At 47.9% G+C, this 13,540-nt stretch overlaps 1 protein-coding gene across 1 annotated transcript in view; it reads left to right on the plus strand.

Moving 5' to 3' along the window:
* Nucleotides 1-2,171: 2,171 nt before the first annotated feature.
* The window catches only part of DRC1 (dynein regulatory complex subunit 1), a 33,896-nt gene continuing 22,527 nt past the window's right edge, over nucleotides 2,172-13,540 (plus strand). Inside the window, exons 1-5 of the mRNA XM_084825026.1 lie at nucleotides 2,172-2,353; nucleotides 3,310-3,397; nucleotides 4,828-4,940; nucleotides 6,027-6,210; nucleotides 7,158-7,295. Of these exons, the coding sequence (XP_084681152.1) occupies nucleotides 2,172-2,353; nucleotides 3,310-3,397; nucleotides 4,828-4,940; nucleotides 6,027-6,210; nucleotides 7,158-7,295 (705 nt within the window). The remainder of the gene's footprint in view (nucleotides 2,354-3,309; nucleotides 3,398-4,827; nucleotides 4,941-6,026; nucleotides 6,211-7,157; nucleotides 7,296-13,540) is intronic.

The following is a 13,540-nucleotide window of genomic DNA, read 5'->3' on the forward strand; positions in this document are numbered from 1 at the left end:
TTCTCCTTTGCTTTTCGTTTCCCTTCTTTCCTCAGCTACTTGTAAAGCCTCATCAGACAACCACTTTGCTTTCTTGCATTTCTTTTTCTTTGGGATGGATTGAGTTGCTGCCTCCTGAACAATGTTACGGACCTCCATCCATAGTTCCTCAGGCACTCTGTCTATCAGGTCTAATCCCTGAAATCTATTCCTCACCTTCACTGTATATTCATAAGGGATATGATTTAGCTCAGACCTGAATGGTTTAGTGGTTTTCCCTATGTTCTTCAATTTAAGCCGAAATGTTGCAAGAAGCAGCTCACGATCTGAGCCACAGTCAGCTCCAGGTCTTGTTTTGACTGACTGTATAGAGCTTCGAAGAATTGATGCTTTCGAACTGTGGTGCTGGAGAAGACTCTTACGAGTCCCCTGGAGTGCAAGGAGGTCAAATCAGTCCATCCTAAAGGAAATCAACCCTGACTGCTCATTGGAAGGACAGATAATGAAGCTGAAGCTCCAATATTTTGGCCACCTAATGCGAAGAGAAAACTCCCTGGAAAAGACCCTGATGCTGGGAAAGACTGAAGGCAAAAGGAGAAGGGGACGGCAGAGGATGAGATGGCTAGATAGCATCACGGATGCAATGAATATGAACTTGAGCACGCTCCGGGAGAGAACGCAGGACAGGAAGGCCTGGCGTGCTATGGTCTATGGGGTCACGAAGAGTCGGACACGACTGAACAACAACAACAAATAGAGCTTCTCCATCTTTGGCTGCAAAGGACATAATCAATCTGATTTCAATATTGACCATCTGGTGATGTCCATGTGTAGAAACGCCTCTTGTGCTGTTGGAAAAGAGTGTTTGCTATGATCAGCGTGTTCTCTTGGCAAAACTCTATTAGCCTTTGTCCTGCTTCATTTTGTACACCAAGGCCATGCTTGCCTGTTATCCCGGTGATTTCTTGACTTCCTACTTTAGCATTCCAATCCCCTATGATGAAGAGGCCATCTCTTTTTGGTGTTAGTTCTAGAAGGTGTTGTAGGTCTTCATAGAACCCATCAACCTCAGCTTCTTCGGCCTCAGTGGTTGGGGCATAGACTTGAATTACTGTGATGTTGAATGGTTTGCCTTGGATTCGTACTGAGATCATTCTGTAGTTTTTGAGACTGTACCCCAGTACTGCTTTTCCCACCCTTTTGTTGACTATGAGTGCTACTCTGTTTCTTCTAAGGGATTCTTGCCCACAGTAGTAGATATAACGGTCACCTGAATTAAATTCGCCCATGCCTGTCCATTTTAGTTCGCTGATTCCCAAGATGTCGATGTTCAATCTTGCCATCTCATGTTTGACCACCTCCAGCTTACCTTGATTCATTGATCTGACATTCCAGGTTCCTAAACAATATTGTTCTTTACAGCATCGGACTTTCTTTTCACCACCAGACACATCCACAGCTGAGTGTCCTTTCGGCTTTGGCCCAGTCGCTTCACTGTTTCTGGTGCTACTTGGAAATACCCTCTGCTCTTCCCCAGTAGTATATTGGACACCTTCCGACCTGAGGGGCTCATCTTCCGGCGTCATCTCTTTTCGCCTTGTGATACGTTCCATGGGGTTTTCTTGGCAAGAATACTGGAGTGGGTTGCCATTTCCTTCTCCAGTGGACCACATTTTGTCAGAACTCTCCGCCATGACCTGTCCGCCTTGGGTGGCCCTGCACGGCATAGCTTATGGCTCCACTGAGTTACGCAAGCCCCTTCGCCACAACAAGGTGGTGATCCGCGAAGGGGATGGCAAGATACAGAGAAATATACAAAAACTCAGCTTGCAGCAAAGGTCATGCTACTTAAATGGACCCCTCCCCAGGCAAGTTCGGTGCCCCCTCGCATGCAAACATTCTGCGCTCTTGCCCCCGAGTAAGAATCCCAAGCCAAATCCCGGGCGCCGGCCGGTGCGTGTGAGTCTTCTCTTTCTATCTCTACGTTGTAGGCGGCGGCGGAGTGGGGGGGAGAGAAGAGAATCGCAGCGGGCATGCGCGGGAGCGGGCGGGCCCGGCGCTGCCGGGCGTCTCGGTCGCTAGTGACGCCGTTGCCGGGGCGACGCCGGCGGCGAGCATGCCCAGTCGGAGGGCGCGGCCGTCGAGGTCGCCTAGCGACGCGTTGAGGCCCGGGGTGGAGCGGAGCCGCCGGGATGAGCGCCGCGGCCGAGGCCGACGCGGGGGCCGAGGCCGGGGCCGGGGCCGGAACCGAGGCGGAGGGGGCGGGCGGCGGCGCCCCGCGGGCCAGGGCCCCCAACATCGCCTCCGAAGACCCCCAGGAGCGCATCGCCGCCCGCCGCCTCCGCATCGCCGCCCGCCTGGAGGCCAAGCGCAGGTCCGCCCTTGCGGCGGCGCCCCCCCCGGGCCCCCGACTCGGGCTCGCCCCCTCGCAGGCGCAGGCCACGGAACGGGCCCCTCTCCGCCCCGGGGAGGACCCCGTCGAGGCTCGCCCGTCCCGACGGCGGGCGGGCGGACGCGCGTATGCCGCTCTTGGGCCTTAGAAAACGGCGCTCAGGCGGTGCGCAGCAGCTGAAATGCGGGTTTCCCCCCATTAAACCCCTGTGGGGTGTGGTGAGAGTGCTGGACTGTGACGCGGGGGACCTGGGCTCTAGCCACGGGCCACGGAACTCGCGGGGTCGGGGCTGTGGGCCAGGCGCTGTCTCTCAGCCTAGCCTACCTCACAGGGTGTCGTGAGGGTGAAAATGGGAAAGGGGGGGAGGATCGTGTACGCTGCCTTGGGCTCCTTGGAGGAGAGGCAGGATATAGATGCCACAAATAAATCCAGATGGCAGTTAAAAACATGGCAGATTTTAAAATAGCCACACACGCAACTCCACAGTCAGGCAAGATTGAAATACAAGAAAACCTCTGCAAAGCAAAAATGTCTGAACTGCCTGCCTAAAGGATCGTAATGAAGGGGCTGCAAATCCTGGTAGATCTTGTATGGTTCCTAGATGTAACCTACTGTTGCCTACCCCCCGGCCCGCAGACCCAAATGACAGATCACCAAATGGTCCCTTCATCGCATCCTCACCCTTTTCAGCTTCAACCCAAGATTTTGTTTTGCTTTTTCTTTCAGCCAACACAGCTGCCTTTGCTTTTGGGGCACCCAGTGAAAGACACTAGTAGCCCATGCAGAAACACACCTCCCATCCAACCACCTCTTTCCAGAGCTTTGCTCCAGGGGTATACAGAGCCAGTGTGATACGTATTCTGAGGATCCTTAGATGTCTCTCCAGTGTAGTAAAGGATGGATTGGCCAATGATGAATTTGTGCTTCCTCTTCTCTAGGGAGGCCCTTGGAGAAGACCCAGATGCAAAGAAGCTGGTGGAGGAAGAACAGAGCAGGAGCCACAAACAGATAGAGGACAGCAGACAGGTTAGGTCTGAGCGGAGAACCATGGCAGAGCAGAATTTTGAGCCCATCCTGCATTTAGGGTTTGGCCATGTGTTATATTCAATTAACAAAAAACCTTTTCAGTTTAGAATGTTTTGTTAAGGGCTTTCTATGTTTCCTCAAGCACCACAATGCCTGGAAATTGACAGCTGTTAAGGGCCACGCCCTTAATGGGCACATTATTTAGGCAATATGGGTAAGGTATGGTATTTTATGCTATGGCTCGTTCCAGTTTCAGCACTACTTTGGAGGTCATAGAATCATAGAATCATAGAATAGGTGGATGGCTGTCAGTGGCAGAGTGGTGGACCAAAGTCCCAGGTTTGTCTGTTCGGTAGAATAGACACATGGAATCTATACAACTGAAAGTATCATGCAACTGATTGAGAATGATAGAGTTGGAAGAGACCCTGAAGGCCATCTTGTCCAGCCCCCTGCCACTGATAAAGCATTTTAAAGCAGCTTTCCATTTAGCTAATTAAGGGCGCAATCCTATGCTGGTTTAGACAGAAAAAAGTCCTACAACTCCCAGCATTCCCCAGCCAGTGGACTTTTTTCTGTCCAAACCTGCATAGTATTGCTCCCTAAGTGAGAAAATGGACAGAATGGAGACTTACGTGCTAGTGTCATCATAACATCATGCATGGGGGGTATGTATGATGCTGTGCACTGCAGATTTAGAGTAGCCTTGTGGCAAACATTTTCTGTGCTAGGACCTCACTCTGTGATACGCAAACCAAGAACAAAACCATGAACATAAATCATTTTATTTGTATATCAATTTTCCATATACATTGCACTCAGAGCAGTTCATGACACCATGATAAAAAGGTCATTTTGACACCATGATAAAAGGGTTGCCATGATAAGCTCTCTATCTTTAATATCCATATAAAAACAATTCAAAAGAGCATCAGAAAAACAAAATACATAATCAAAAATCAGTATTATAAATCAGTATTAATCATTCACTTACCAGCAAGAAGTAAGTGAAACACCCTCTGACCTAGGTGGTAGTAGCAATAGTACAGTGAGCCCTTTTTGCTACAGATGGTGAGTGGTGCCAGTTGCAGGCGTTAGCAAGAATAGTGTGGAACACTCTGCTTTCAGGAGGGGATTGGCCATAAAAGTGAGAGTTCTCCCACTTCAATCCTATTGCCAAAGTTCATCCATATGGCAGTTAATCTGGGGATCACAGACACTGCTCTAGCTTAATTATTTTCAGTATTGTAAACTTACAGAATTAGCCACCTCTGGCCAAGAGGCACTCTGGCTAATAGCCATCAGTGAAATTTGAAAGGTTGCCAACTTGTTGGTCCAGCAAAAGATACCTTTGAAATAATTTGTTGTCTCTATTAGCTTAGGTTAACAGGCATTTAAACTTGTTTCTGGCATGCCCTCTTTCTGTTCAGAGACTGGCCAAACTGCTCCTTGATGGCACACAGCTAGTGACAAACATCCAAGTGGCAGCTGATTCTCGGGAGACGCAGAGGAGGTCAGAGGAAGAGGAGCTGACTCGGCAGAGGTAAGCACTAGGCCTAAACATCCCTTGGAATTGTGAGAAGCGTGCAAGAGAGGTAAGAACCAAACCCTGGCACTGCCAGTGGTTTTCTTGATAACTCGGTCGGATCTTCACTTCGAGAGCAAGGAGTCAAAAGCGACAACCACTCTCAGTTTTAAAATGCTGTCTTGATCTTGGGTGAACTGCAAGTCTCAGCATGCATTATATGTGGACATAAGAAGATGTTCTATACTGAATCAGACTACTGGTCCGTATATTTCTTATTCGCATTTCTGTCCTATCCTTCTGGCAAGGGGCCTAGGGTATGTACTTTATTATCTCCATTAGATCCTCACAACAGCCTTGTGAGATAGGTTAGGCTGAGTTCTGTTCCTGGCAGCAGCATCCCGGGGCCTGCTGCCTGAAGGTTTTTTGCTTTGTTTTGTTTAATTGGAGATGCTGAGGACGGAACCTGTGCAAGGCATGTGCCGCTGTGGCTACTCCTTCTTTAAGTACACAAAGGTGTTAATCATAGTGTGCTACGATGTGTAGTTTTCATGTATTGGCTGCTTTTTCTGAGTGTAAGTTCTCATTCTGATGAGGCAGCTGCTTCCGGGATGGCACTGCCCCAAACAGGATGTGGCGGGAATAGGGACTTATCCAAACCGTGGTTTTGCTCATGGCTGATTTAGCATTGTTATGCTAAATTGGAGGTGTTGGAGGGGAAGGTGTTACAAGAATGAGATACCAGTGAATGGGGCGGGGTATTGTGCAACATCCCTTTGGGGGCTCTGCCAGTCACACTGGGCTTGCACATCTCCAGTTAACCAGTCAGGGATCAGTACAGGTTGCCCAGCATACAGATCCAACCGGTGCTCAGGCACCCCTTCCTCGCGACATGCCTAAGTTGCACACTTGGTGTTTGTAACAAAGAGGAAGATCAGCGGGGAAGGACAGAGGTATTTTGCTAACAGAGGATCCTTGCAGATCATTGATCTACCATGATCCACAGCAGTCCACAAAGCGCTATGGATTTTTAACTCCTCATAGAACTGTTGAGTTTCACACAAGTTCACTGTGAAGGAACTCCCTTGATGTGGCTGTTTGCAGGATTGAGAAGTTGGAGAATGAAGCCAAGGCCAACCAGGACAAGTTTGATGAAATCACCTCCAAGTGGACTGCTGCCAAGGAGAAGACCATCCCCCAAGATCTCTGGGAGGGGCTCAACCAGCAGCAGCTGCAGTGCGCGATGCTGATCGAGGAGAAGAACAAGCTCATCAGCGAGTTGCAGCAGGTGGGGCTCAGGCCATGAGTAGCATGCCTGAAGCAGCTCGCAGCAAGTCCGGCTACCCGGGGGAGATGGGAGCGTCCATACCAAGAAGTATAATGCGGTTAGAGGAAGGCGGTTTAAAGGAAGAGGTGCTAACGGTTGCCTGATATTTTTCTTCATAATTTTAAAACACATATGTAAGAAACGTTGCTGCAGCACTTAAAATGTCTACTTTGATTTGATCCATGTGTTAATTTTTTTTGACACAAATCATGATAAAGTGGTTGATTTCCGCCCTCCCCACCCCGGAACGCCCTATTTTAGCCGCTCCACACTCCTCTTGTGAGCGCGGAGCACAGGGCTTTTCTGCGCTGCCTGCGAGGCAGTGCGGAAGTCGGGGGAGGTCAGTTCCTGGAAAACCAGATATCCTATGGCCGTCTTAGCTGCTGACTAGCAGCCATAGAATTGCTCACTTACTTATTTACTAATAAAATTTTTAGACCACCCATTTAAAAAGGAAAGGTCTCTGGGCAGTGTACAGAAAAAAGTAAAACTAAAATATAAAAACACAGAACGAACATAAGATTAAAAACAAGTTAAAACTCATCAAAAAAGACAGCAACAGTAGGGCCCAAGGTATAGAAACTCTAAAACATGTTTTTAAAGGTGAAAAGCCTGGGAAAATAAGAAGGTTCTCATTTAGAAATGGGCTGAACACCACCGGTAGCATGTGACTTGATGTCCTTTGGGTCTGGGGAGAAGAGGGCTGCTGAATAACGTTCAGTTTCACCCAGTGGGTATGATATCTGAATATGTTCTCTGTATGGTCAGATCAGACTTCTGAAACTGAGGAGTTTTGCTGACATGGCAACTGTTAACTCTAATAGGTAAAATTCAGGCAACAACAACCCTCCACAGTGTGAAGGTGACATGGGAAAAATGAGGCCTTCCTGTCTGTTTTTCCTCTCCAGGAGCTGAAGAGCAAAGATGACCAGTATGTGAAGGATCTCCGGAAGCAGACAGAAGACATCAATCTTCTGCTGGAGCGAATGGAGGAGCAAATCCGAAATGTCATGAAAAACTACCGCCGAGAACTCCTGCAAATTGAGGTACTGGTCTCCCTTCACAAAATCTTTTCTCTGGGAAGAGATGTTTCTTGGTTGTTGTGTATATGTAAGGAGGGTCAAAGAAGAAAACATTGTGACCTAGCAACAATAAAATGTCTTGATGTTAATTCTGCACTGTTCTGTTAATTTGTGTTTGTTCATTTAAAATATTTCTGTGTTATGTTTCCATTGTGACTAACAAAATAGATTAAAATGCAATTGAACGAAGACTGACAATGTCAAATAAAATAGTTTAAAATAAAGAGCAGAAGACCAAGAGCATCATGCTTGACCCTCCCCACATGCTCACCCCAGTAAACTCTGCTTCAAAAGATGAGAGGAGTAGGCAGTAAGCAAACACCTTTGGGGAGGGAGTTCCAAAGCCTGGAATCACCACTGAGAAGGCCCTGTCTATACCAGGGAGCAGATTGGGCTCTGATCAGTGGGAGATGGTTATGCCAAGTGTCTGAGTCATACAGCTATTCTAGAGACTGATGTAATGCCCTGTGCGTATTTACTCATAGAAGCTGCACTGTGGAGCTTACTCCCAGGTAAGTGTGCACAGAATTGCAGCCTAGGGCTTCAGCAGCCTGCGTCTGACATACTCCAAAGCTGAAGTCCCTTCTTCAAAAGCCAGATGCGAGAACAATTGCAACACAAGGCAGTAAGTGCTGGGAGAGTGGGGAAGAGCCAGAGCCACCTCTTTTATATGGGGGGTGGGAGTGTGGGTGAAGAAAGAATGAGCAGCAGTCATGGTAGGAGACAAGGAATGGGATGTGCCCCCACATTCCCACCCCCTGCGTCCAATTTCTAAAATGAGCGATTGGTGCCAGGACTGAATTCTGACTGGAAGCCTCTGCCGTTGTTGTTGTCGTTGTTATGATGCCATCAGTGTATGTGACCTCTTACAAAATGGCATGAGAAAAGAACTTGCGGTTGGAACCAGTGTCGCCCTCGCAGCATCCTGTGGAGCCTCTGCAGGTTGCTATCTCAGACAGCTTTTTAAAAGGTTGAAGAACCTTTTCATCTCCCCCCTGGAAATAAAAGGCGGGGGGGGGGCAAGGCAGCATTCTGGATAACACCTTGGAGAAAAGTACTCCCCACAAGGCAGTGGGGGGGCTGGATTCCAGGATTATCTTCCCAGAGCTTAACCACTGCAAAAAGCTGTGCTAAAACTCCTATTTAATAGGAGAAAACAGGGCTGACGTGTTCCATTGTAATATATGGATTAAGAAATATCAACAACACCTGAGGGATGGTTTCATAGAATCATAGAATAGAATCATAGAATAGTAGGGTTGGAAGGGGCCTACAAGGCCATCGAGTCCAACCCCCTGCTCAGTGCAGGAATCCAAGTCAGAGCATCCCTGACAGATGGCTGTCCAGCCTCATCTTGAATGCCTCCAGTGTGGGGGAGCCCACCACCTCCATAGGTAATTGGTTTCATTGTCGTATTGCTCTAACAGTCAGGAAGTTTCTCCTGATGTTCAGCCAGAATCTGGCTTCCTGTAACTTGAGCCCATTCTTCCGTGTCCTGCACTCTGGGACGATGGAGAAGAGATCCTGGCCTTCTTCTCTGTGACAGCCTTTCAAGTACTTGAAGAGTGCTATCATCTCTCCCCTCAGTCTTCTCAAGGCGAAACATGCCCAGTTCTTTCAGTCTCTCTTCATAGGGCTTTGTTTCCAGTCCTCTGATCATCTTTGTTGCCCTCCTCTGAACCCTCTCCAGTTTGTCTGCATCCTTTTTAAAGTGTGGTGTCCAGAACTGGACACAGTACTCCAGATGAGGCCTAACCAGTGCTGAGTAGAGGGGAACTAGTACTTCCCGGGATTTGGAAGCGATGCTTCTATTAATGCAGCCCAAAAGAGCATTTGCCTTTTTTGCAGCCACATCACATTGTTGGCTCATACTCAGCTTGTGATCGACAACAATTCCAAGATATTTCTCACTTGTAGTGTTGTTGAGTCACATATCCCCCATCTTGTAACTGTACATTTGGTTTCTTTTTCCTAGGTGCAGAACTTGGCATTTATCCCTATTCAATGTCATTCTGTTGTTTTCTGCCCAGCGCTCCAGTCTATCCAGATCACTTTGAATTTTGTTTCTGTCTTCCAAAGTATTAGCTATCCCGGCCAATTTGGTGTCATCTGCAAATGTGATCAGCATTCCCTGCACCTCCTCCTCCAAGTCATTCATTAAAATGTTGAAGAGCACTGGGCCCAGGACTGAGCCCTGCGGTACCCCACTCGTTACCTCTCCCCAGTTGGAGAAGGTCCCATTGATAAGCACTCTTGGAGTCCGATTCTGTAGCCAACTGTGGATCCAGGGGATCGTTGTTTCATCTAGCCCACTTTGAGCTAGTTTGCTCATCAGGATATCATGGGGCACTTTGTCGAAAGCTTTGCTGAAGTCGAGGTATATGATCATAGAATAGTAGGGTTGGAAGGGGCCTACAAGGCCATCGAGTCCAACCCCCTGCTCAATGCAGGAAATGTCTACAGCATTCCCACGGTCTACAAGGGAGGTTACTTGATCAAAAAATGAGATCAGATTTGTCTGGCAGGACTTGTTTTTGACAAATCCATGTTGCCTTCGAGTAATCACAGCATTGTTTTCAAGGTGCTTCCAGATGGATTGCTTTATCATCTGCTCCAGAATGTTCCCAGGGATTGATGTCAGACTGACTGGTCTGTAGTTCCCAGGTTCCTCCTTTTTACCCTTTTTGAAGATAGGGACAACGTTAGCCCTCCTCCAGTCATCTGGCACTTCCCCCGTCCTCCATGATTTCTCAAAGAGAATAGACAGCGGAGAGTTCTTCTGCAAGTTCCTTTATTACTCTAGGATGCAGTTCATCTGGCCCTGGAAATTTGAACTCATTCAAAGTCATTAGGTGTTCTTTGACCATATGCCTATCGATCTCAAGCTGCAATCCTGCCCCTTCAGCCTGTACTTCACCTTTGCCAGGGGGGGTCATAGACCCTCTTTTGGGAGAAGACTGAGCCAAAGTAGGAATTGAGCACCTCTGCCTTTTCTTTGTCATCTGTTATCGTTTTGCCATCCTTATTTAATAGCTGAACAACCATTTCTTTCCTCTGCCTTTTACTATGCATGTAGGTGAAGAAAGCCTTTTTGTTGTTTTTAGCATCCCTCGCTAACCTCAGCTCGTTCTCAGCTGTAGCCTTCCTGACACCATCCCTGCAATTCTGTGCTACCTGCCTGTACTCTTCCTTTGTTACTTGGCCTTCTTTCCACTTCCTATATGTGTCCTTTTTTGTTTTCAGGTCATCCCTAAGCTTTTAGTGAAGCCACATTGGCTTCTTCTGTTGTCTTCCACCTTTTCTTCTTGTTGGAATTGTTTGTGATTGTGCCTTGAGAATTTCCTTTTTTAAAAGCTCCCACCCATCTTGGACTCCTTTTCTCGTTAGCGTCGCTTGCCATGGGACCTTACTGATCATTGTTCTGAGTTTATTGAAATCAGCTTTCCTAAAATCCAGGGTACGTGTTTGACTACACTCAGCTTTTGCTTCCCTTAGAACCAAGAACTCAAGTGCAACATGGTCGCTTTCCCCCAGAGTTCCTGTAACTGCTACTTTATCCACTAAGTCATCTCTGTTGGTTAGGATCAAGTCAAGGATAGCCGATCCTCTCGTTCCTTCCTCTACTTTCTGTAGGAGGAAGTTATCTGCCACACAAGTCAGGAATTTCCTGGAGGGGCCATGTTTTGCAGAATTTGTCTCCCAACAAATATCGGGGAAATTGAAGTCCTCCATTACTACTACATCTTCCTTCCTTGAAACATTGGCTGTTTGCTTTTCAAAAGTTTCATCCTCGTCTTCTCCTTGGTTGGGTGGCCGGTAGTAGACTCCGACCACCAGGTTCCCTTTATTCTTTGCTCCATTTATTTTGATCCAGATGCTCTCGATGGGGCTACCAAGCTCCTCCTCCTGTATTTCTGTGCAAAAATATGTGAATATTTTTCACATTCAGTGCAACCCCACCTCCCTTTCTGTTCCTCCTGTTCTTTATGAACAAGTTATATCCTTCAATTGCTGTATTCCAGTCATGAGAGTCATCCCACCAAGTCTCAGTTATACCTATCAAGTCATAATTTCCCTCCTGTATTAAGAGTTCAAGTTTGTTCTGTTTGTTTCTCATACTCTGGGCATTAGTATATAGACATCGAAGACCATGTGCTTCATAGTCTGGCTTTCTTCCCACATGTGTCTGAAGCCTATTGTTGGGCACTATTAGAGCTGTTCTCTCCATTGCAGTGCATGCGCCTACGTCCATTGTTACCCCCAACATTACATCTCCCTTCCCCATAGGATTCACTTTAAAGCCCTCCTGATGAAGTTCTTCATGCTGTGGCCAAACACATTCTTCCCATCCTTTGTGAGGTGCAACCCGTCCCTTGCCAACAGCCCATCTTCCAGGAAGTATAGCCCGTGGTCCCAGAATCCAAATCTCTGTTGTCGGCACCACCTTCGTAGCCAGTCATTCACCCAGAGTATTTTTTGTTCCCTTTCTATCCCTCTTCTAACTACTGGAAGGATGGATGAGAAAACTATCTGGGCCCCAAAGTTCTTGACTTTCCTTCCCAGAGCTTCTAAGTCTGATGTGATTTCTTCGTAGCTCCGCTTGACGGTATCATTTGTTCCCACATGGATGAGAAGGAAGGGATCCCTGTCAGTGGGCTTTTTGAGTGCAGGCAACCTTTCAGTCATGTCTGTAATTCGTCCTCCCGGGAGACAACATACCTGGCGAGTCCATGGGTCTTCGCGACATACTTGGGTCTCGATCCCACGCAGCAAGGAGTCTCCCACTACTACCACTCTTCTTCTTGTTGTAGGCCTGGGTTTCATCGCCTCTGTTTGCCTGACCTTCAGCCTCTTGCTCACTCTCATGTAGGTTCCCCTGTGATTCTTCCTCTGCAGGCTGTCCTCCAGTCTCATCCGCAAGTACCTGGAATCGGTTCCACAGCTCCACGGCTTCCACTGATGCAAAGTGGCGTCTAGTTCTTCTTCTCCTAACTGTCACCCTTTTCCAAGGAGTATCCTCTACTCCATTTTTCTTCACCTCAGCATTTCCCACTGCCTCATCTTGCTGTTGCTCTTCAAGCTTCTGGTCTTCCCTTTGCTGCTGTAGTTCCCCCATTCTGTCCAGGAACTCTTCGTGTTCTCTTATTCCCCGGAGGGTCAACAGTCGCCTCTCCAGTCCACTTACTTTTTCTTCCAGCAGCGTGATCAACTTGCACTTGTTGCAGGTGTAGGCCATGTTGTTCTCAGGCAAGAAAACAAACATTGCACACACCTTGCAGGTCACCACCACTGGAGAGTCTTGTCCTTCCATAGCCTCTTTTCCCTTTTTGTGTCTAGGTTTGTGATTGTTCTAGACTAGCCTGTGCCTGTTCCTCGGCACAGTAGAGGTTAAAAGCAGAGTCCCACTCTTAGCCTCTGTCTCCTTTGTCTCTTCAACCACTGCAACTCCCCTGGCCAACTCCTGTTTGCTCCCCCTGTTTGCTCACTCAGATCGCTCACTCTCTGGGAGCTTGCTTGCTTCTGTAGTCCCTGGACCAGCTGGAGCAGCTTGCACTGCTCTGCTCTGCTCAGCTGGGAGGCGGGAAACAGACTCCCAGCTGAGAATATTTAAGAATATCAACAATATTTGAGAATATTTGAGGACCTGCAAGATTTGTTTGAAGAGAAACATGGCTACACCGAGGAGAAGAAAGGGGGTTGCATCATAGAATCATAGAATAGTAGGGTTGGAAGGGGCCTACAAGGCCATCGAGTCCAACCCCCTGCTCAATGCAGGAATCCAAGTCAGAGTATCCCTGACAAATGGCTGTCCAGCCTCGTCTTGAAGGCCTCCAGTGTGGGAGAGCCCACCACCTCCCCAGGTAATTGGTTCCATTGCCGTATTGCTCTGACACTCAGGAAGTTTTTCCTGATGTTCAGTCGGAATCTGGCTTCCTGTAACTTGAGCCCATTATTCTGTGTCCTGCACTCTGGGATGATCAAGAAGAGATCCTGGCCTTCTTCTCTGTGACAACCTTTCAAGTACTTGAAGAGTGCTATCATATCTCCCCTCAGTCTTCTCTTCTCAAGGCTAAACATGCCCAGTTCTTTCAGTCTCTCTTCATAGGGCTTTGTTTCCAGTCCCCTGATCATCTTTGTTGCCCTCCTTTGAACCCTCTCCAGCTTGTCTGCATCCTTCTTAAAGTGTGGTGCCCAGAACTGGACACAGT

The sequence above is a fragment of the Heloderma suspectum genome, chromosome 1, assembly GCF_057233095.1.
Source record: "Heloderma suspectum isolate Gila_16-S chromosome 1, 16-S_ref, whole genome shotgun sequence".
Lineage (NCBI taxonomy): Eukaryota > Metazoa > Chordata > Lepidosauria > Squamata > Helodermatidae > Heloderma > Heloderma suspectum.